At 43.1% G+C, this 23,982-nt stretch overlaps 2 protein-coding genes across 6 annotated transcripts in view; one reads left to right on the top strand and one right to left on the bottom strand.

Annotated features, from left to right (window-relative positions):
* The window catches only part of cntln (centlein, centrosomal protein), a 138,263-nt gene extending 135,352 nt beyond the window's left edge, over positions 1 to 2,911 (bottom strand). Inside the window, exons 1-3 of one of the 4 annotated variants that reach the window (XM_036933762.1) lie at positions 2,071 to 2,173; positions 1,798 to 1,834; positions 1,156 to 1,243 (exon numbers count right to left, since the gene is read on the bottom strand). In XM_036933762.1, the coding sequence (XP_036789657.1) occupies positions 1,156 to 1,239 (84 nt within the window). In that variant the 5' untranslated portion in view covers positions 1,240 to 1,243; positions 1,798 to 1,834; positions 2,071 to 2,173. Of the gene's footprint in view, positions 1 to 1,155; positions 1,244 to 1,797; positions 1,835 to 2,070; positions 2,174 to 2,411; positions 2,687 to 2,761 lie in introns of those variants that run through there. The other 3 variants (XM_036933761.1, XM_036933763.1, XM_036933764.1) reach the window with 3 other exon arrangements.
* bnc2 (basonuclin 2) overlaps positions 1,431 to 23,982 on the top strand; it is a 302,463-nt gene continuing 279,911 nt past the window's right edge. Inside the window, exons 1-2 of one of the 2 annotated variants that reach the window (XM_036933758.1) lie at positions 1,431 to 1,707; positions 4,411 to 4,642. Coding sequence is in view for 1 of the 2 variants with exons in the window: in XM_036933756.1 (XP_036789651.1) it covers positions 10,070 to 10,072 (3 nt within the window). In the remaining variant the exon portion in view is untranslated. Of the gene's footprint in view, positions 1,708 to 4,410; positions 4,643 to 9,325; positions 10,073 to 23,982 lie in introns of those variants that run through there. The other variant, XM_036933756.1, reaches the window with a different exon arrangement.

Raw genomic sequence — 23,982 nt, forward strand, 5'->3', positions numbered from 1 at the left:
ATGAAAATGTATGCACTCACTACTGTAAGTCGCTCTGGATAAAAGTGTCTTGTAAAATCTACAAATGCTGGTCAGTGCTTTATACTGTACCTTGAAACGAGTAATACTCCCTTCAATACATTTTGGGATCATTGGACAGGAAAAGGCGCCACGCTCACTCACAATTCATTGTTTTGCTTGTTTTATTAAACAAGTTTAATAGATTGATGTTTCAGCCTTCAATGGCCTTCTTCATCTCAGAACACATCAAGAAAATACATTAACTACTGTAAACAAGCAATGATCTATGCTGGACTCAAAAGGCAGAGTCTCGTATAGTGTAGAGTGAAGTATTTGTCCATTTATTTGCCCATATACACACACTCACAGAGGTGAGCTTCTCCAAGATGTGCGTGTGAATATGCAAAGTGAGACACTGATTCCAGGTAAATCCACCGTTTATGTTTTTAGGCACCACCTGGTGGCGAGCCTGTAACGACAAGACAGCATCTCTCCATCACAGCATCAGAGAGAGAGAGAGAGACTGACTGAGACTCGTTCAGGAGGATGCAACGTTATAGTATGTTCTAGATGGGAATATAATGTGTAGATCAAATGTGTTTGTGATTAACTGGGAGTTCAGTTCTACAAATCAGTTTCTATCTGCAATGTACTAAATGCTGAAACTCACTGATTAGCCTATGACCCAAATATGAAATGGTCATAGCCTATGGTGCAGGGAATGTGCAGTAGCAAGGAAAAGGGCAAAAAGCTAAACTTCATGTAAATCTATCATTGCTATTGTGGTTACAGAGCTAGATGTATTACCTAAGTTGGTGCTGTATGGCTCAGTTGGTAGAGCATGGCGCTTGCACCGCCAGGGTTGTGGGTTCGATTCCCCGGGCCCCCCATATGTAAAAAGAATGTATGCAGACATGACTAAGTCAAAGCGTCTTCTAAATATCATATAAGTTGCATCTATCAATATTTTCCTATGTTTATTAGGATCTTGCCGTGAGTATTTGTAAGCACTTAGAAAGTGTTCACTTGTGACATAGCTAACGCAGGTTGAGATGTTGTGTATAAACTGATTTATTTTAAACACAGAAAATGTTGGCAACAATATAGCTAGATTCAGCTGTTGACAACATAAACAATACCATCCAACACAGTCACCTGGCATTGCACTAACTCCTCAGACAAACTCCTCACTTCTTCCTTCAGCAGCATGATGCGACTGCTGTCTCTAGTAGCCATCATAGAGCTGGAAAAGAGAAAAATAAAGAAAATGATGGAGGCAGTACACATTTTCTCATCAATATACAGTAAGCTTCAACGTTACAGTAGAAAGCTAGCTAGAGACAACACTATATAGATATACATTAGATTAGACTGTATAGTAATATCGAGCCCGTAGTGATCAATGTTGTTGCTGCACTATTGATTTGGGAATAACGTTAGAGCTCTAGTGACAGAGACAAGTCAACAGGTGTTACTAATTGTCCTCAAGACTAGTGCCATTCAGCTAGGTGGTCGTCTAATATTACATTAGCTAGCTCGCAAAGTTAGCTAGCTACATATGGTCCTGTACCGGGAGGACATTTTCGTATGTAGCCTTGCTTCACTTCAACAAAGGACAAAAGGGAGAAGTAACTTTGAAGAGACCATAGAGACTAGCTGGTTTGCCAATTAGCTAGCTAGCTAACGTTAGCTAGCCTATAACTGAAGGTGAGCCCAGCAGTGAAGCACGACCGTGCACTGCAACAGGTGTTCTACTCTGTTTAGTTAGCCAGTCGGTGGTAAGTAAACAAACATTACCTTGGGTGTTGACAACTTTCTCGGTCGGAGAGAGTAGCTAACGTTACAAAGCAAAGTAGAAAGAGCTAACGTTAGCAGCTGGCTAAGTTGAACGATAACGTTACATGTCAAAAGTCCATGCATTGAACAGCATCATTGTAGACAGCAAGCATACGTATCCTGAAGGACAACTGTATATTTATCCGTGCATATAGGGTATGTATTGCTGTCTACAACATTTTGCGAGACGAAATGTACACTTTCTGAGTGAATCACACTGTTGTCAATAGCTACCGAGACGCCTTTTCCATTTCAAACAAGCGCGCTGTTTTCCGTTTTTTACTTCCCCATACGTCAGCGTACTTCCCAAACGTCAGTTTTTACGACACGCCAACGTATTAGGAAGTAACTGAAAGCAGCGCTCTAATTGTTTGAAATGTCAAAGCCTGTTGTAAAATACCTAGTAGGAGATAACGTATTCATATTTTGATTAATATGTTCTTTAGTAAAGTCAATCACACTGTAATTGGTGTGTTAAGGGGAAATGCATGCATACAGCCACAGACCCCACTATCAGTGTAGCCTACTGCATTTGTCTACTCTTGGTCTTCTCCTTTTTACAGTTAATTACTTACCACTTGTCCTACTTTTTAGTTTGATAATTGTTTATCATTTGCAGTTAGTATGAATGTTTAACATTCTTGGTATGGGAAAAATATGCTGTTTTGCTGGACATGCAGCAACATATGGATGGACTCATGCTTGCATGCACTGTAATGAGTGGCCAGGCATGAAAGATGAGAAGAGATACTACAATGAAGAAATATGAGGACTGGCAACTCTGTTGTTCATTCACACAAATGTTGGTTCATCTGCTCTCTGTTTGTCTGGTCCTTCTGCCTGCCCGGCTGAGAAAAAGAAAAGACAAGAGAAAGAAAAAAATAAATCAATTGACTTAGCACGATTAGGCTGTTCCTTGACCCACAAGCAGTGCCTCTCATTAGGATCCTCATTTGTGGAGCGGTTTCAGAGGCAGTAGACTGGCGCGTAATGCGCAACATCTGCCCTGTTAGACTTGCACAGACGGACACATGGCATTTATACTGTATGAATCAGATTTTCTCTCCTCTTGCCTGCCTCCCAACAAAGCTCCTTGTTTAATGGAGATGGTGACCAATCATCCATTTAGGAGCCTGGATCTGGATCACTGGAAAGGGGGTTTGTTCCCCACTTTATATCATTAGAGGAGGACAAACGTCACCAGTGACTTTCTATGGGGTCCCATTCAGTGATTAGATGTATGACTAATTCAGGCCCATTACATCCAGATATCAGGTGCATGCACAGTTAGAAATAAATTGCCACTCTATGGCTGCGTTCACAAAGGCAGCCCAAGTCTGATTTTTTTTTCCCACTAATTGGTCTTTTGACCAATCACATCAGATCTTTTCACATCAGCTATATTACAGAGCTGATCTGATTGTTCAAAAGACCAATTAGTGAAAAAAAGATCAGAATTGGGCTGCCTGTCTAAATGCAGCCAATGTCATCCACAAACCTCCAAAGTAAATATGATTAAATAACAATTACAACATCCTGTGTAAAAGGAGCCATGTCGTTTTAGTGATAAGTATAGGCCTATTTTATATAACATAATACCTCACATCCAGAAAACATGATCCAATGTTTTTGGCAGAAGCCCCCCTATTCACACACATCCCCTTTTCATGTTATTTGGCCCTCATCGTTTCCAATACAGGTTACATTACTGCAACATGTTCCACCATGTTTTGACAGTGTGTCTTACACGGTCTCTGAGGATGTCTGGAGCCGTGTGTGTCTCCCCTTTTAAGTGTTTGTTGTCTGTCCTCTTAATGATAGATTCATCTACATCTGAGGAACATTTTACGCACATAAAACGCAGCTCTCAGCCAGACCCCTTCATCTCACCACTGATGTGTGCTTCCTGCATTTGAAAATAAAAAATACTTTTTCAAGTCCTGACTGACTGAACACAAACTCTTGTCGTCTTTTGATTTGGCTCCCGTTCGTCTTTCATCACACCGTTTTAAGATGTGTGACAGGTTATATCGTTTTATTTAAGTTCATTATTCCGAGAAAAACAGGTGTTCCCGTGTGCAGTGTGTGTGTGTGCCCAGTTCTCTCCGGGTGCAATATACTGCCTGTGAGTCATCCTGAAATGTTAGTTGAGAAATACATCCAGTATACCATCTCTTTATGTTGTCCTCCTCCTCTCCCGTCAATTACAGACTAGTGTCTCGTGACAGACTGTTTCATATATGTAGCACATGGTTTTGGGTGCAAAGATTAATTATACAGGACTTATGTGTTATTTTCAGGCTTACTGTGAATTAAGTGCATTGTATTGTCACTGTAAATTGATGGAGCATAAGAAAATCCCTCACATAGCATATGCAGAGATATGTAAGTCAGAAGAACATTATGTTAAAGATGTTAAATTGACTCTTGTCTTGTGAGTCGAGTGTCTTTGAGGCCACTCAGCCCTAATTGCCACCAGTGTTCTGATGTGACAAGCCAGCCCATAAAATGAGTAGGCTTTACACTGTGGCAGTCCCAATGAGCATACTGTTCTCTTGCCTTCTCTCTCCACAGAGCCACACAGACAGAGAACAGTGAATAAAATAAAATCAGCACGGATGTGGAGAAACAACACGGAATCTTGATCATGCAAATGCCTCCATCTGCATGAAAAATTCAGGAAACAAATGACAAGCACCTGGTTGGCTGAGAAGGAGTGAGGGAGGAAGGGAAGCCGAGCCTGGAAGCGAGCGACATTCCGTGGAGAATTCCGGGGAAGTATAATTGTCTCCGCCTGCCACCTCAGGTAGGAGGACTGTCGTCTGCATAATAACATTACCTTTGATTCCAACTGAGGGAGGTGAGAACCAACAGAACGAACAGGGGGCTTACGATCACGCTGACTAAAGAGTCACAAGTCGTGTTGCCTTTGAAGATACACAGGAAGTACAAGTGTCAGCTGGGATGTCAATTTGAACTCTGTTTAGCGGGATGTCTCTCTCATTCCAGAATGGAAATGAGATTCCAACCTGTGAGAGCACTGAGTCTCATATGACATCACAGTCACTTTGCTGCTCCACTGAGGGCTCTGTTCTCTGAGATGGGTTTCATTACAGAAGTGTGGGTGGCTAATCTGATGAATATGGATGGGTGGATATGACATTGGGTGGCTTTTTAACGTGAACGGCTGTATATAGCTCACTTTTTTTGAATATCTGCAAAAATTCATGAACTTGGGTGTTTAATATCTGCTGAGAATTTTGGACATTGTGACAGTGTGGAAAAAATGAAACACCCTGCAGCTAGTTTTCTCAACTGGACTAGAAAATGATATCAGTCGCTCAGTCTTGACATCAAGCATGAGCCATTCTCATGTTCAACCTTGTGGGAACTCGCGCCTCAAGTCTCATAATACCCAATGACAGAGAGGCCATTGATTCCCCCCTCCTCCCCCCTCTTCACCCCTCTCCCACACTAAACCTATCTGTGTACCTAAATCAGACAACTACAGTGCCCCCCCCCCCACACACACACACACACACATCCCCAAACCCCCCCCCAGCACAAGCCCCTCAGTTCAGCCCTGGTGCTGGCCCTCTTCTTAACTCCCATCTGATGACCTTCTGAGCCATCCTCAGCAGACAGGCCCTGCTCATAATGGGAGGATTGATGAGAGGAGAGCCAACTTCCTGGGGGCCACCGTGGGAGGGGGGCGTAGTGTCATGAGCCCCGGGTTCAAGCTTACCCATGGCTCACCCATGTGGCGTGCCACTCCCCCCTGGTATAGTGTGGGAAAGAGGAGTCTGAGTATTTCTCCCAGGGCTCTGCATTGGTAGGCCTTGTCTTGTCCTTGGCTGGGTACTGACTGACTGAGATTGCATAGCAAGGTAGTGAGGTTGTGTTTGAGTTCGCATTTCCCTCGAGAGGTAGCATCTAGGGCCTGGCGGTCAGATACTGTACAGAGAGAGAACATGTGATGACTTCACCGTGGAACAAGGACCACACTATTGAAACTATGGTTTACCATCTTTTAGGTATTTTCTACTAAAGGGTACATACATTTGAATTCAGTCACGTTGTTTTGACTGCACCCCTTTAGATTTGAACATAACCTTCCATACATATTATGTAGAAGTGGTCAGAAAGTTAGTTTTTGGGCCTGAACGCCAAAACATTCAAGAGATAAAGGTGCTCAATAAATGTTCAGATCGGTTGATAACCCTGTTTCTAGGCTGTAAAATGATATCAAACTCAACTGTTTATATTTTCCAGTGATAAAAACATGGATGTCTCATGGTGTGGTGGGGTATGCAAAATGGGTCAACTTTGAGCACATCTATCTCCTGAATGTTTTGGCATGCAGGTCCTAAAACTCACATTCTGACCACTTCTTCCATGAACAAACATGTACAGTATGGAAAGTTTAATTTTTTTATCAGAAGGGATGCTCTCAAAAAGTAATTGAATTCAAATGGATTTACCCTAAAGTGAGGAGATAAAAAGACAATGGCTGAGATGGAAATAGATATACAGGTATCTGCCAAAATAAAGGAAACACCAACATAAAGTGTCTTAATATTGTGTTGGACCACCACAAGCTGCCAGAACAGCTTCAGTGCATCTTGGCAGATATTCTACAAGTGTCTGGAACTCTATTGGAGGGATGTGACTGCATTCTTCCACGAGAAATTACATAATTTGGTGTTTTGTTGATGGTGGTGGAAAACGCTGTCTCAGGCGCCGCTCCAGAATCTCCCCATAAGTCTTCAATTTGGTTGATGTCTGGTGACTGAGACACACAGACACACACACACCCTTTAAACCCTCTAAGCTCCTTTGAGAACTCCCTGAGATCTCTTCTTCTAGACATGGTAGACAAAATAATGGGCCACTGGGCATTTTTCTAGCCTGTATGACCAAGTGAACAAGAGTTTTCTTTATTTTGTCAGTTACCTGTATATTTGGAGAGACAGATACACGACTGTCAGGCGCGCGTGACATAACACTTCAATTACACTCAACATAGACCTTGGGAGTCAGACATCTGCAGTACAAGCCTAGTTCATGAAACTTCCAAGTAATGAACAATGAACCCCAGGAGGTTGGCGGCACCTTAATTGGGGAGAACGGGCTCGTGGTAATGATTGGAGTGGGTTCAGTGGAATGGTATCAAACACATCAAACACATGGTTTCCAGGTGTTTGATGCCATTCCATTTGCTCTGTTCCAGATGTTATTATGAGCCCTCAACAGCACCCACTGCAGTGAACATATTACATCAGAGGTGAGGTGATCATACTGAACATTCTCACAGGTTCAGAATGTCACCGAGCCCCCGGCCAAACAGCCCAGAATGTCCTCGCAGAAAGCAGTCAGTCAGAGCAGAATTAGAGCAGGTGTGTGTGTGGTGCCCGATTGTGGTCCCTCCCCTTTCCGCTCCCCTCTGCCTTCCATGACATGATCGAATTGACCTTTTCTCAGTGAGAACTGCTGCTTCCCAGACAGATGGACAGAAACCCAGCGTAGAATGGCCTTGTAGGCTGTGATAGCTGACTGCCATCCCCGGGAGAGGGCCTCCAACTCTGGGTTCAATAGCTCATCATCAATAACCCCTCTGGGTAATTAGTGAGAGAGGTAGGGTCCTGTCATGGGGACAGATAAACCTATACTCATTGCAGAGAGACGGTGTGTGTGTGTGTGTGTGTGTGTGTGTGTGTGTGTGTGAGACACTCTTTTTCAGTAAATGAAGGAGCTTTATAATATATTTTTAAACCAGATGTCAAACTGTAGAAGGGCTGAGCTTGGACATTCTCCTTACCACTTGCTGAGTAACTTTAATTAGTTGAACTGCCTGTGTTTATAAGCGTAATCAAATTAGACATCCGTGCTTGACAATATGCTAATGGCAGACGAGGTGGCGACTTCACACCAACATGGATGTCTCCAGCATCATTAGTGTAGCCGTTTAATATGTCACAACACTAATCAGCCCTATCATTAACAGTTTGTTTGACATGACGAATAAATTGGGGGAAGAAAAATCACTTTCAAAGCCATATAACATTATTGAGGCCCTTTGAAGCTATCAAAGAGACCCATATCATTATATTATCCCCCCCCCCCCCCCCGAGTTGTAGCACTTCTATTTTCTGGACAATCCTTAAAAGGCTTGTTTTGTTGCTCACGGAGCTATGTAATATCTTGTTTAATTAGCTGGATTTAAGCTCTATCTCCCTAACAAACAGGCATATGGTCTTTATCCTCCCATGGCCTTGGCCCAACCAATGAATATGCATATCCTGGGACCGGAGTTAGCTTGTTACCCCCAGAATGAATTCAGCACAAGTCTAATCCCTGATCTATTATTTACCCCTTGACCAAACATGTGAGTGGGGCTTCTTCTTCCAGACGCTCAACTTGATAGAAATGACTGCCTTGGGATTCCACTCTCACTAGGTCCAAAAGTAGAGACTGAGAAGCCAGTCACTGACTGCTCTCTCTCTATATATCTTTCTCTCCACCCTCCTCTCTCCCCTTCCTCTTGAGATGCCTCAGTCAAATGTTGAGCAGCAAACCCCTGGTAAAAACATGTGCACAGTGAAACATTAATGAGAGATAGCACACGTCAGATGATCAGCAGAGGGACACAACTTAGGAAACATGTGGGAAACATGGGGGAAACATGGGGGAAACATCAGTGTCCTCAAGCATTCCTTCCTCCTGCTGTACTGGAGCAACTTGATGCACTAGTTTGAATTCTGAAGCATCTCACTCATCTCTAAGCCCTTTTGGGGAGGGGGGGGGGGGGTTGTGTGTGTGTGTGTGTGTGTGTACACTTTACTATAGTCCTCACAAGAATAGTGAACCAACTAAAATTCAGAAAAGTGAGGACATTTTTCCGGTCCTCACTTGTAAAGAATAATATTTTAGGCTTAGGGGTTAAGGTTAGGGGTAAGTGGTTAGGTTTGGAGTTGGGGTAAAGGTTAGGGAAAATAAGATTTAGAATCGGAATCAATATAGTAAGATATAGGTGTGTGTGTGTGTGGTGTGTGCGCGTGTGCGTTGAGCGAAATCTGAGTTTGCTCACCATAATGTGAACTGAAAAATATTATGTGGGTACTGGGTACAGTATATGTAAACATTGAAACGAAGTTAAGTCAACTTTGGAATATAACTAGCATCACCTTGAAAGCTTGATAGGGCCTATACAAAATATCTGATAACATTTTTCGATGTAATAATTATTGTTTTATGAATTTGGAACCTTTTAATGTTTCAAATATTTAGTTAATTTAATTGAGAATGAATTTTCCCATGATGAAATATTTTGATAATACCTAATTTAGCTACTAACAACCATTTCCCATAAACAAACAGAACAACAGGTTACAGTAGGCTATTTTACGGGATCCTCTCTCTTACGGGAAATAAAAGTACAAGTGTTTCGTAAATTATAAAAGGCTAAGCACCTCTCCGTGATTTTTCATGTCCGCAGGGTAGGGGTTTAGTCGAGTTGGCGCATTGTCACACACAGATGTGCCTCTTTACCCTGACACAACACCGTGACGGACTCAAACTCAAGACCCACAGTCACTCAGGTTACATTCACAAGGCGTATAACAGCCCCGAGAGTCCTGTCAGATTGTGTACCGCTGGAGCCCAACTTCCAGAAGCCACTTTCCTAATTCTCCAACCAAGCCTTATCGTCCGCGACGTGTCCTCGGAGCATACAGCTGATTTAGCAGAATAAATATCGGAGAGTGCCCGGGTCGGGACTAGGGAAAACTGTCTTCTCCTCACAAGCATAGGTTTATTCGCCTTTTTTTCCCGAAGACGCTGTCAGCGATTTCCCTCTGCATCTCCTGGTTCACGTTTTGGAAGGGGACAGTAGTGCCTCTGCCTGCATTCATATCCCGAGACCGACGGTGTGTTCCAAAGCAACGTATTCTGTTCTGCTCTGACAAGGAACGTATTTTCTCATTGAACCAGACAGTGTTCATTTCTCAGGATCAAAACCTGAAACGAAGACGCGTCTCCGTTTTCAATCAAATGTCATAAAACTCTTATTGCGCACGAGTCAATACTTTTCTTGCGGGGACGACGCCGACTTTTTAATTACTTCAGACTGTAATATATCAGGGGAGAAGTCCCCCACTTGAGGGCGAAATCAGACATTCGAGGACGGCAAGTTCGAGAGCCCAGGACCCGGGTCTTCCATATACAACATGCAGAAATGGTAAATATGATTTTGAAACTGTTTACCCATTCAAATGAAGCCCTGTATCAGGTATGAGAGCTGTATCAGAGCTGGATTACAAACATTGATATAACTTTTTCTAACCGGCGCCTGGCCTGTATGGCCTATTATTGCCCCAAGAAAGTTGTAAATAATTAATGCACACAAATAATTAATGTATTCGTGATATTTTGTTTACTCTTTCCACATACTTTACAAATATTATATTTTGTTTTGGATATAGGCAATATTTAGAATAGGCTTTTATAGACTGTTATTATAATACAACTTCTATTTAGCCTACCTTATGTGAACCTTATTCAATCAACATGTTGGTGGCCCGTATAAAACTCCCTCACTGCAACGCACATTATTATAACATTATTATAACTTATAATAAATGAGAATGAATATTATTTTAGGCTTTACAATTTTGTTGTTTTTGTGTTTCTTGATCTTGAAAATGGAGCTGTGTGATTTTACCCCAGGTGCCCATTGTTGAGCACAGTCAGACAGACAGTTTAACCATACTGAAACTTTTTACAAAATGTCCCGAACATATTTCCCCCCCTTAAATTTATGGATGTACACGGTCAGTGATAATTGTCAGTGATATTTGTCACGATGTCACTTTCAGATCTTGTTGATCGTTAGAGCGTGCATAACGATTATACAGGGAAATTTTTCAGTGTCAACTACTCACTCCAGTCTTTGGCCTACACAATGACGCCTACCTTTGATTAAACAAATGATGATAGAATACACAATAAAATATACTATTTTAAATGCTATTTAAAAGATGACACCATGTAAAGCAATGTAAAACATCATCAATAGTACATTTCTGTATATATTTACACACTGCTATATCAAAAACATATCATAACAAAATATGTTCCCACTATATTGCACTCTCAATTTGAACCCTTTCCAAACAGAACTTTATCATTTTGTAAACATTTCCATATGATGAATATATTCCTGTGTTACACATTTAACATGCACGTAGTACTAATGGGTTGAAATACTTGAACAACTTTTGAAGTGACTTTTAAGTGATTAATGTGTGATACAGTGATACTCGTAGCTCTTGGCTTGGGTTCATTTGATTTCCTAGAGTGTACCAGGAAATTGTGCAGCTTCCTAAAAACAAACAAACACACAGCCTACAGCTGTGAATTCGATGTTATTATAAGATGTTTTCACTTTTATTAAATACAGTAGTTTTTAGGTGTTTTTATGTCTTGACTTGAGGGCCCAAATTTTTTGGGGGGGTGTGTATCAGAAAAACTATTTTTGCAACAGCTGGTTGAGTACATGTATACAATCTAAAAGACATTGTATTGTTGAAGACTGAACCATTTACAATGTATTAGCGTACAGTGTTAATACATTCTCTCTGTCATGCATTCCTGTAGCCTACGTGTGTGTCTAGGTCTATGTGGCCTTGCTTCCACCTTCCCTAAAAGTCAGGCAATCGGAGTTGAGCAGAGCAGAACACAGAGGCATTTCATGCCAGAGTAACACATTTCTACATGGACATTTCTGAAGGGTAGAGGAGTCGGGAGAGAGGTAGAGAGAAAAAAGATCACAGGCCCCTTCTACACCACAGAAAAGAGCCTGTTCCCTCCTTCACTTTGACTGCTCCACTCAGTTTATGGGTTCAGCGCTTTGCATAATGTTTAGTCCTAATCTGGGGAGCCTGTCAGTGATGTTTCATGGTTGTGCAAGGGCTGCAGTCAGAGAATGCCTATTTGCATTCCAGGAGTATTATTTGATTACTTTTATCTGCTGCTGCTACTAGCCTGGGCCTTTTCGCATGCATTTCATCTTGCCTGCCATGTCGCAAGTTGAAACTCCGTCGTTCCTCTCTCTCTCTCTCTCTCTCTCTCTCTCTCTCTCTCTCTCTCTCTCTCCCTTTCTCTCCCTTTCTCTCCGTCGAGGTTCAGACAAGGAAAGGACAGGGGAAGTAAAGTAGAGGAAAGGAGACAAGGAGAGCTAAAAAGGGAAGGAGATGGGGGGGTAAAGAAAATAAGACAAAAGTAGAAGATTGGAAAAGACAGTAAAAGTGATACATGGAACGAAGAGTGAAGGGAGGGGAGAAGACAATGAAGAAGCAGGAGCACTTCTTCCATGTAGCAGACAGAGAAACTCAGGGCCAGAGTTGTCAGACAGCAGCGGTGGTGGGCTGGGATTCCTCTGGGCCTTGACTGAGGAGTTGGAGAGGGGAGCTGCTGGTTAGTCTTGAAGAGGGGAGCTGCTGGTTAGCCGGTTCAATAATCTCATGGACAGGTAGGGCCAGTCTGGACCCCCTGAGAGCCAGTGTTAATGAAGAGCAGGGCTGCTTGGTGCTCTCTTGCTCTGACCCCGCGCCGCCTGTCCCCACCGCCTGGACCATTTGATCTCTTCTTCTTTTCTCTCCTCTTTAAGGAGTTTTTATGGTATTTTTCCCCTCTCTCCCTCCTTGTTCTCTCTTCATTGAGACTGGAAGGGTGTTAAGTGATGAGGTTGAACCCATTTAAAAATATGGCAGTGTTTTCTCTCTTATTTGAGTGTCTTTTGTGATGAGAAGGGATTGTGTGTGTGTGCGCGTGTATGTGTGTGTGTGTGTGTGTGTGAACCGACGCCTCATGTCTCCATGTACACTTTTTGCAGTCACCAAGATACTTTTGTCAACAAAGGACAGGAGACAGATAGAGGGGGCGGGGGGGGAGTGTCACCCAGACAGGTATCTACTGCTTCTGCCCGTTCTGCTCAAACAACCCAGAAACACATCAATAACCCAGAAACACGTCAACAATGCTCTTGTTTACTCAGTGGAGGGGTGGAACACCATGCCACACACATACACACTTTTGTATTGCTCTCCTTGTGTGGACCATATAATTGATTCCTATCCAAAATCCTATTTTCCCTAACCCTAAATCTAGGATGTGAATCTCCCAGTCAGACACCCCAGGGAGTCTGTCTATAGGTGTCTGTTAAGGGCAGGATTGAGTGGGAGCTGCTTCAGGATTTGTGACAACCTTGTCACATTGACAACCTCCCTTCAAATCAAATTGTATTTGTCACATGCGCTGAATACAACAGGTGTAGACTTTACTGTGAAATGCCCTTTCCTTAACCTAACCTAAACCCTAAACCTAACCCTAACTCTAAAGCTATACCTACTGTAACCCTAACCTTAATTCTAACCCTAAACCTAACCCTAACACTAACCCTAAACCTAACCCTATCTCTAAAGCTATACCTACTGTAACCCTAACCCTAACCCTAACCCTAACCCTAATTGTAACCCTAAACCTAACCCCTCAGCCTAAAATAGCATTTTGTCTTGTGGGGACCGGTAAAATGTCCCCCATGTCCGAATTGTCATGTTTTACTATCCTTGTGAGGACTTCTGGTACCCACAAGGATAGTTAAACAAAAACCACACACAGCCTGATATCTCCCTGCTCCTCTCCACTCGTCCACTCTTCTAATAAAGCCTTGGTGTTAGCGATAGTGTGTCTTGGCAATGACAGAAAAGGTCATATTTTGAGAGAAAGGGGTTCTGAACGTCTTGGTGGCTGGAGACAAAAGCCTTTGAAAAGGACACTGAAACCGAAGCTGCAGGCATTAGGACTAAACAAAGACACTGTGAAATCTTAAAACAAATTAGATCTCAGGCAGTAACTTAATAAAAAGCACAGTGGGAGATGTACTTGATTTAAAACAATATACATTTGGTAGACATTAATTACCTTTTTCCCCCTGCGCGGAGGGGAAAAAATCAAATACACACACACTTGCATAGACTTTCTCCAATTCCCTCTTATGACATTCTGCCATTTGGACACACTTTTCCACCCCAGGTTTCAAATGAATAAGTGAAATGATAGTTTTTACATGAAGATTTAAGATGTGTTTTGTCTTGTAGACAGACATAATTGTCCTCTAGTTAATATCTCCATCGATGTGTATCAGATCACAAGCCGAGTCTTAAGACTAGAAGCTGGGAGAAATGTTTGAGGTGTAAAATGACACTTGTTTGTGTACAGTTAATTATTTCTCCAAAAATGCAATGAAGCACATAGGACTAGTCACTTTCTTAAAGTGAGGTTAGTCTAGACGTTGTATGTATCCCATCTTAATAATAGATTAATATGTTTCAAATTGGTGAGTAACGCTAAGTAATCAAAGGAGAACTCAACTAACTGTTCTGTTTTACAGTAAAGGTTTGGACTGTTACTTTAAACATGCACAAGGCGTGTGCATTGCACTCCCACAAACTCTTTATTTGTTCAAGAGGAGAAATGATAGCACCCGTTCAGACCAACTGCGGTGCTGCTGAGAAATGCACGACTGTGCGGTTTATATTTTATTTTACGGAACACACAGTCACCATTCCTTTACGATTCGGACGTCATTTTGCGCTGGGCCTAATTGATTTTGCACAGAACTAATTATGGGCCGCCAGTGTAAAATAAACACTTCAATGTCACCGGGTTGGCTAGGGAATGATCGGTAGGGAAATGGCAGTTCAGCTGTAATCCATACGTTCTTTAAGGGGGAGAGGAAGTCATTCATGTCGACGCTATAGAAATGGAGAGAGTAGAGAGAGAGAGTGTCGAGAGAGAGAGAGAGAGAGAGAGATATGGCTGTCTGTGTAACCAACAGGAGTCTCAGTGTAACTGAATGACTCAACTGGGAGGTATAAGGTTATGTGGTATAATTTATATTTTATAGCTCTCTCGGACTCACTAGCCTACTCCCTGAGTAAGTTGTTCGACGTTGTGCCATGTGGAAAGAGCCGGGAGATTCGGTGTAGAAATGATGGGAACTCCAGAACCCTGTCTGCCTTTCTTACGCTCTCCCACTCTCACTACATTTTTTCTCTCTTTTTCTCAGTATTCCTCCCTTTTTACTGTAAGCCCACCACTGTAAAAAGTATACATTACTTAACATTTTACGCCAACGAGGTAATTCATATTTTTAAGTTGAAACAACTAACACTTTTTACATTGCATCTCACTGAAGAGTTTTTTTTGTGTGGGTGTGAGAACCGTTAGCCCACCTTCTAGTGCCTCGAGTGTCTTGGAGTAGACCCCCTTAGGCCACATGGAGTGATTTGAGTGTCTTGGAGTAGACCCCCTTGGGCCACATGGAGTGATTTGATTAAATGAGAATAATTTGCCCTAAAGGTGTCTTTCCTGCCTTCCTCCCCTCCAAAAACTACAGTGGAAGAAATCAGATATGACAAGATAAGTGGTGTCCCATGAATAATTCCTGAGGAACTGAAAAGTAGCATGTTGACTTTGGAATTATTTGCTTGAGTGTCTAACCCAGTCAGGGACAATGTTATTTTCACCTGAATCGACTTTTAACAATTCTCTCTCTCTTCCCTTCTTATTCTTTACCCCCACAAAACTTTCAGTTTTGAACATGTCTCTAAGCACTCATCATCATTATGCCACTTACAACCACGAGTTCCATCTGTCCTATGGAACCAGTTTAAAGAGTAACAGTATCAGATGGGTTGTGTCTAAGTTAGGGCCTGTGGTTTGAACACAGATGATCTGGTTGCTGGTGTTAGTGTTATTAGCAGTGGTAGAGGCCCATGTGTGAATCTCCCAGTCAGACACCCCAGGGAGTCCATCTATAGGTGTCTGTTAAGGGCAGGATTGAGTGGGAGCTGCTTCAGGCTTTGTGTCTTCATGACTTTATTACTTGCCTGATGTCTCATGTTCATATGAAGGTCTTAAATAATGTTTTTGTTGTAATTTGACTCCTCTTCAGCTTTTGTAGAACCACAACATTTCACATTGACAACCTCCCTTCAAATCAAATTGTATGTGTCACATTGTGCTGAATACAACGGGTGTAGACATTTTCCCGTGAAATGCTTACTTACGAGCCCTTTCCCAATAATGCAGTTAAAAAGTAAGAAAAATTAGCTAAATGAAATATTAACAATAAAATAACAATAACGATGCTGATCTAGTACGATGCAGATCTAGTACCATGCAGATCTAGTACCATGCATATCTAGGACGATGCAGATCTAGTACCATGCTGATCTAGTATGATGCATATCTAGTACCATGTAGATCTAGTATCATGCAGATCTAGTACCATGCAGATCTAGTACCATGCTGATCTAGTACAATGCATATCTAGGACGATGCAGATCTAGTACCATGCAGATCTAGTACCATGCTGATCTAGTATGATGCAGATCTAGTACCATGCTGATCTAGTATGATGTAGATCTAGTATGATGCCAATCTAGTACGATGCAGATCTAGTACCATGCTGATCTAGTATGATGCAGATCTAGTACGATGCTCATCTAGTACAATGCATATCTAGGACGATGCAGATCTAGTACCATGGAGATCTAGTACCAAGCAGATCTAGTACCATGCTGATCTAGTATGATGCAGATCTAGTCCAATGCTGATCTAGAACCATGTTGATCTAGTATGACGTAGATCTAGTATGATGCAGATCTAGTACCATGTTGATCTAGTATGATCTAGTACCATGCTGATCTAGTACGATGCAGATCTAGTACGATGCAGATCTAGGATGATGCCTTTCTGTTTTGTGTCTTATTCTCTCTCTGTGACTCAATCTTTAGTTTATCTCACAGGAAAGGATCGGGTATATTTATATTATATTTCCACTCACAGTTGCTTTCAAAGAGAGCTCTACATTTGTGAATGACGTAATTATGAGTATGCAATGAATTACGCCGCGCACATCATTTTTTATATCTCTCGCACATTAATTGGGCCCCTCAAAAAGGTTGTGAGAGTGGTGAAAAGCTATTTTTATTAGCTCCAGTTCAAGCCTTACAGCTGGACAGGGAATTGAATTCGCGTTGGGTCAGTACTGTAACATACGGCAGTAACTCAATAAGACTGATTGGATGAAATTCAATTGAAAGCTTCCTGCTGGGATGAGGTCCGGTGACAACACTGACAAATATACCCTGTATGTCTCTATAATTACGCCTATGTGATTAAATATATGCAACATGTCTTATGTTGTATGACTTTATATTTACAATTTAGTATCGTGAGGGTCTGAGTGGGGAGGGGAAAACTGTTTTCTGTTATTGGCAGAGAGGTTTGGAACTCCTTTATTATTGGTCTATTCACTAATTAACGCATGGTGACGTCACCACGGAAGGCCAAAACTCCATCCCACCAAAACAGTCTTCTCAAACAGTCCTTACGTTATCATCATTTTCAAAATTGTTCAGTATTATTCCAAAAATATATGCACTGAGTGTATAAAACATTATGAACACCTGCTCTTTCCATGACATAGACTGACCAGGTGAATCCAGGTGAAAGATATGATCCCTTATTGATGTCACTTGTTAAATCCACTTCAATCAGTGTAGATGAAGGGGAGGAGACATGTTAAATAAGGATTTCTAGGCCTTGAGACAATTGGGACATGGATTGTGTATGTGTGCCATTCAGTGAGTGAATGGGCAAGACAAAATATTGAATTGCCTATGAATGGGGTGGTATGGCAGTAGGTGCCAGGTGCACTGGTTTGAGTGTGTCAAGAACTGCAACGCTGCTGGGTTTTTCACACTCAACAGTTTCCAGTGTGTGTCAATAATGGTTCAGACCCCAAAGTACATCCAGCCAACTTGACACAACTGTGGGAAGAATTGGAGTCAACATGAGCCAGCATCCCTGTGGAACGCTTTGGAGACCTTGTAGAGTCTGTACCCCTGACAAATTGAGGCTGTTCTGAGGGCAAAAGGGGGTACAACGCAATATGCAGGTGTTCCTAATGTTTTATTCACTCTGTGTATATACCTATATTTACAATTCAATATATTTGCCATAAATGCCTATATATTTACAATGTTATGTATTCAATAGCCTATATCCACATTTTCATGGCAGATATCGTCAGGCAATCAGGAGAATATACAGTCCCTTCAGAAAGTGTTCATTGCCCTTGACTTATTATTATTTTGTTGTGTTACAGCCTGAATTCAAAAATATTTTTTTTCTCACCCAACTTCACACAGTACCACACAGTGAAGGCTCCTCAGAGGAGGAAGTGGAGGACCATTCTCCTCCAGTGAATTTCATAAAAATTGAAATTTTAACCATAAAAAAGTTATCCTTTTTAGATAAAACTATACTAAATATAATCACGTCACCAAACAATTGATTAAAACACACTATTTTACAAAGAAGGTCTACACTAGCCTCAACAACCCTCTGTAGGGTAGCACCATGGTATAGCCGGAGCAAAGCTAGTTTCCGTCCTCTGGGTACATTGACTTCGATACAAATCCTAGGAGGCTCATAGTTCTCAGCCCCTTCCAAAGACTTACACAGAAATTATGACAACTTCCCGAGGATGTCCTCCAGCCTATCAGAGCTCTTGCAGCATGAACTGACATGTTGTCCGCCCAGTCAAAGAATCAGATAATTAATCTAGTTCTGAAAGCATAAGCTACAGCTAGCTAGCACTGCAGTGTATAAAATGCGGTGAGTAGTTTACTCAAAGAGTTGAACAGTTTTGAACAAATTAATTTATTCCAAAATGAAGGAGACGCAAGAGAGAAATTAAGATATTTTGTAATTTTGTTTTCACTTACTTAGCTTGCAAATGCAGCTAGCTAGTTTAGCCTACCTAAACACCCTGCTCAAACAGATGGATGCTATGTTAGCTAGCTGGCTATGACTATCCAACACAACACTGGAACTCTACCAAGTCAAGATACGTTTTTGATATTACTAATTTATTGCCACCGGGCTCGATGGTGTAACCTCTTACTGACTGTACAGCACACTAACGTTACTGTATGTTTGTACGGGTTTACTATATTAGCTATGCTGACTATGACGTTACTTTAGCTAAAATGGTGACAACGATGTAGGCTGTGTGTAGTGGTGTGGCTTGGGAAGTTTTTTTTTGCCTGGTCACGCAAAACTGATGTGTTGTGCATTGAAGTCCACAAGTGAAGGGACAAGGTGAGAGAAGGAGAGTGCATAGAAGGAATACAGTGTGGCTGCTATGAAAGTGGACTGTGTTTACGGGTGATCAGGAGTGTATTAATTCTGCCGATTCTGTTGAAAAACATTTCTTAAACAGAAGCAAATGGAACAACGCATACCTGAATTTGTCCAATAGAAACTCTCATTTGCAACTGTTGGAGTAATGATTACACCCTAGATCAGCTAGATGCAGGCAAGAGTGTGCAAGGCGGTATTGAATGTCACTGTCTGTCCATGTGTAATGCTCCGGGTGTCGTGGGTGTGGAGTCAAATGCAGGAGACAGAGAGTTCAATGCTGCGCGTCTTTTAATCGCACCAACGCACCACAGGGTGCTCACAAAAAAGTTACGTTCCCAAAACACAGGGAATCAAAATGTACAATGGGAAACAATCCCGACCGGGCACTAACACGTGCCTATACCACAGAGCCGAAGGTTACATAGAAATAATCCCGCACAACAACCAGGCGGGCCGGCTGTCTAATAAAGACAAACTAATTAAACATCCACAGGTGCTACCACTCAACATACAAGGAGGGGAAGGAAAAACAATCAGTGGCAGCTAATAGGCCGGTGACGACGACCGCCGAGCGCCACCTGCCCGGGAAAGGGAAACACCCTCGGTCGGACTCGTGACACCATGTGTCACTGTCTGTCGCCTCAAATTTGTCTCTCGACCTGTGTGCACCTACGTTGTAAACTTTCATTCATAGGCTAGGTTGTAGCAACGTCATGATGGGTAAAGGGAGAATGAGAGTATCATGTAGTAGCCTAAACCTATCGATGTTACATTGAACTGAGTGAATGGAATATGAATGACAGTCATCCAATATGCTGTAATAGAAATAAGGCCCTGCTCTGACCGCCACTGGTTATCCATAATGACAAAGTTAAAAACAGGTTTTTAGAAATGTTAGCAAATTTATTGAAAATGAAATACAGAAATATCTCATTTACATAAATATTCACATCCCTGAGTTAATACTTTGTAGAAGCACCTTTTGCAGAGATTACAGATGTGTGTCTTTCTGGGTAAGTCTCTAAGAGCTTTCCACACCTGGATTGTACAATATTTATCCACTATTATTTTCTAAATTCTTCAAGCTCTGTCAAGTTGGTTGTTGATCATTGCTAAACAACCGTTTTTAGGTCTTGCCATAGATTTACAAGTAGATTTAAGTCAAAACTGTAACTCGGCCACTGTCGTCTTGGTAAACAACTCCAGTGTAGATTTGGCCTTGTGTTTTAGGTTATTGTCCTGCTGAAAGATCAATTAATCTCCCAGAGTCTGGTGGAAAGCAGACTGAACCAGGTTTTCCTCTAGGATTTTGCCTGTGCTTAGCTCCATCCCTTCTTTTCACTCTGTGAATTATGTTAGTATTGTGGAGTAACTACAATGTTGTTGATCCATCCTTAGTTTTCTCCTATCACAGCCATTAAACTCTGTTACTGTTTTAAAGTCACCAGTGGCCTCATGGTGAAATCCCAGAGCGGTTTCCTTCCTCTCCAACTGAGTTAGGAAGGACTCCTTTCTTTGTAGTCAGTGTAATTAATAACTTTTCCATGGTCAATGTCTGCTTTTTTATTTTTTACCCATCTACCATCTCTGCAAGGCATTAGAAAACCTCCCTGGTCTTTGTGGTTAAATTTGTGTTTGAATTTCACTGCTCGACTGAGGGATCTTACAGATAATTGTATGTGTGGGGTACAGAGATGAGGTAGTCATTCAGAAATCATGTTAAACACTATTATTGCACACAGCGTGAGTCCATGCAACTTATTACGTGACTTGTTAATCACAATTTTACTCCTGAACTTATTTAGGCTTGCCATGACAAAAGGGTTGAATAGGTATTGATTCAAGATATTTCAGCTTTTCATTTTTAATACAATTGTAAACATTTTCGAAAACAGAATTCCAATTTGACATTATGGGGTACTGTGTGTAGGAAAGGAACAACACATCTCAATTTAATCTATTTTAAATTCAGGCTGCAACACAACAAAATGTGGAAAAAGTCAAGGGGTGTGAATAACTTCTGAAGGCTCTGTACGACATCCCCAGATGCAGTTGGAATTGATGATGGAATATTTCACAGTCCTTTGTACTGTAACTTTACAATACATCCCCATGAACCTGGCTGACACGTTTGAAGTCGGACCCCGTGATTATAGGTAATAAGGTAATAATTATCATGGTCATAATCATAGTAATTAAGCAGTCTAAGAGTGATTAGATTTCTGTCTGTGTTGTGATCCTACTCTCCCATTTTTCCTGTTTTGGGACGATATTTAGGGTGGTATTGGGTAACGTCAGTTGCGAGGACAGGATATGGGAGTGGAGGTGTGTTTTGAGGAACAAGGCTGCTTGGGGATAGTGCTGACGGGTAGTGTGTACTGCCGGGAGGGGGACACGAGAGGAGCGCCTTCATCTCAGACGACTCCTTTCATGGGACTTTGCATTCCACCAAGGCAGAGTCAGGGAGAGGCACAAGACGAGACATGTCGCCCTACTCCCCCCTCCCCCATTTCCAACCCCTGTGCTTCCCCTCTCCCTGTGACCTTAACATTTATCAAAGAACCCCATGCTGGAGTTCCTCTCAGCATCTGTGCCCTGCTGGCGAGAGAGACCCACGTGCACTGAGACACACACGTGCACACACACACACACACACCGTCCCAAGCTGTTTTAAATATGTGACTCTGCGGAGGGAGTGCTGTCCTTGCTGATCCCCCTCGGGGGTCTGAGGATTACTACAACCCCCCACTTCACCTCTCTCTCTCTCTCTCTCTCTCTCTCTCTCTCACTCTCTCTCTCTCTCTCTCTCTCTCTCGTTTCTTTATTGTACCTCCTGTCACTTCATCCTATTCATTTAACCTTTCATTAGTGTCTGCAGACAGCCTCTGTGTCTAGTGGATGGTGTAGGAACAATGCCAAAAAAGCCCCACTGTTAGTTATTAGATTCTTTCGTCCCCCGTTTACCCCGGCAACCCAATATTAAGGAAAGAGACAGAGATAGAATGTAAATAAGAAAGAGAAGGAGAGGGGGTGGAGAGAGAGAGATAGAGAGGGGGAAAGAGAGGGAGAGAAAGTGGGGAAAGAGAGGGGGTGGAGAGAGAGAGAGATAGAGAGGGGGAAAGCGAGGGAGAGGGGGTGGAGAGAGAGAGGGGGTGGAGAGAGAGAGAGATAGAGAGGGGGAAAGCGAGGGAGAGAAAGTGGGGAAAGAGAGGGGGTGGAGAGAGAGAGAGATAGAGAGGGGGAAAGAGAGGGAGATAAAGTGGGGAAAGAGAGGGGGTGGAGAGAGAGAGAGATAGAGAGGGGGAAAGAGAAGGAGAGGGGGTGGAGAGAGAGAGGGGGTGGAGAGAGAGAGAGAGAGGGGGAAAGCGAGGGAGAGAAAGTGGGGAAAGAGAGGGGGTGGAGAGAGAGAGATAGAGAGGGAGAAAGAGAGGGAGAGAAAGTGGGGAAAGAGAGGGGGTGGAGAGAGAGAGAGATAGAGAGGGGGAAAGAGAGGGAGAGAAAGTGGGGAAAGAGAGGGGGTGGAGAGAGAGAGATAGAGAGGGGGTGGAGAGAGAGAGAAAGTGGGGAAAGAGAGGGGGTGGAGAGAGAGAGATAGAGAGGGGGAAAGAGAGGGAGAGAAAGTGGGGAAAGAGAGGGGGTGGAGAGAGAGAGATAGAGAGGGGGAAAGCGAGGGAGAGAAAGTGGGGAAAGAGAGGGGGTGGAGAGAGAGAGATAGAGAGGGGGAAAGAGAGGGAGAGAAAGTGGGGAAAGAGAGGGGGTGGAGAGAGAGAGAGAGATAGAGAGGGGGAAAGAGAGGGAGAGAAAGTGGGGAAAGAGAGGGGGTGGAGAGAGAGAGATAGAGAGGGGGAAAGCGAGGGAGAGGGGGTGGAGAGAGAGAGGGGGTGGAGAGAGAGAGAGATAGAGAGGGGGAAAGCGAGGGAGAGAAAGTGGGGAAAGAGAGGGGGTGGAGAGAGAGAGAGATAGAGAGGGGGAAAGCGAGGGAGAGAAAGTGGGGAAAGAGAGGGGGTGGAGAGAGAGAGATAGAGAGGGGGAAAGAGAGGGAGATAAAGTGGGGAAAGAGAGGGGGTGGAGAGAGAGAGATAGAGAGGGGGAAAGAGAGGGAGAGAAAGTGGGGAGAGGGGGTGGAGAGAGAGAGATAGAGAGGGGGAAAGAGAGGGGGTGGAGAGAGAGAGATAGAGAGGGGGAAAGCGAGGGAGAGAAAGTGGGGAAAGAGAGGGGGTGGAGAGAGAGAGATAGAGAGGGGGAAAGAGAGGGAGAGAAAGTGGGGAAGGAGAGGGGGTGGAGAGAGAGAGATAGAGAGGGGGAAAGAGAGGGAGAGAAAGTGGGGAAAGAGAGGGGGTGGAGAGAGAGAGATAGAGAGGGGGAAAGAGAGGGGGTGGAGAGAGAGAGATAGAGAGGGGGAAAGCGAGGGAGAGAAAGTGGGGAAAGAGAGGGGGTGGAGAGAGAGAGATAGAGAGGGGGAAAGCGAGGGAGAGAAAGTGGGGAAAGAGAGGGGGTGGAGAGAGAGAGATAGAGAGGGGGAAAGCGAGGGAGAGAAAGTGGGGAAAGAGAGGGGGTGGAGAGAGAGAGATAGTGAGGGAGAGAAGGGGAAGAGGGGGTTGCGTGGTTAGGGCACCAGCCCATCTCCCCGGGTGCAGCATGCAGCAGGCCCCTTCTGGACCTGTCAAGGACATGTGCCACATGTTGATAGCACACAGGACCCAGAGAGAGAGAGAGAGAGAGGGGGAGAAGTACAGAGAGGGGGGAGAGAAGGACAGAAAGAGAGAGGGGGGAGAGACAGAGAGAGAGCGGGGACACAAAGAGGGAGAGGGGTTTGAAGAGAGAGGAACACATGGATAGAGAGAGAGGGAGCGGGAGAGAGAGAGAGAGAGA

This window comes from Oncorhynchus mykiss, chromosome 10 (assembly GCF_013265735.2).
Source record: "Oncorhynchus mykiss isolate Arlee chromosome 10, USDA_OmykA_1.1, whole genome shotgun sequence".
Taxonomy (NCBI): Eukaryota; Metazoa; Chordata; class Actinopteri; order Salmoniformes; family Salmonidae; genus Oncorhynchus; species Oncorhynchus mykiss.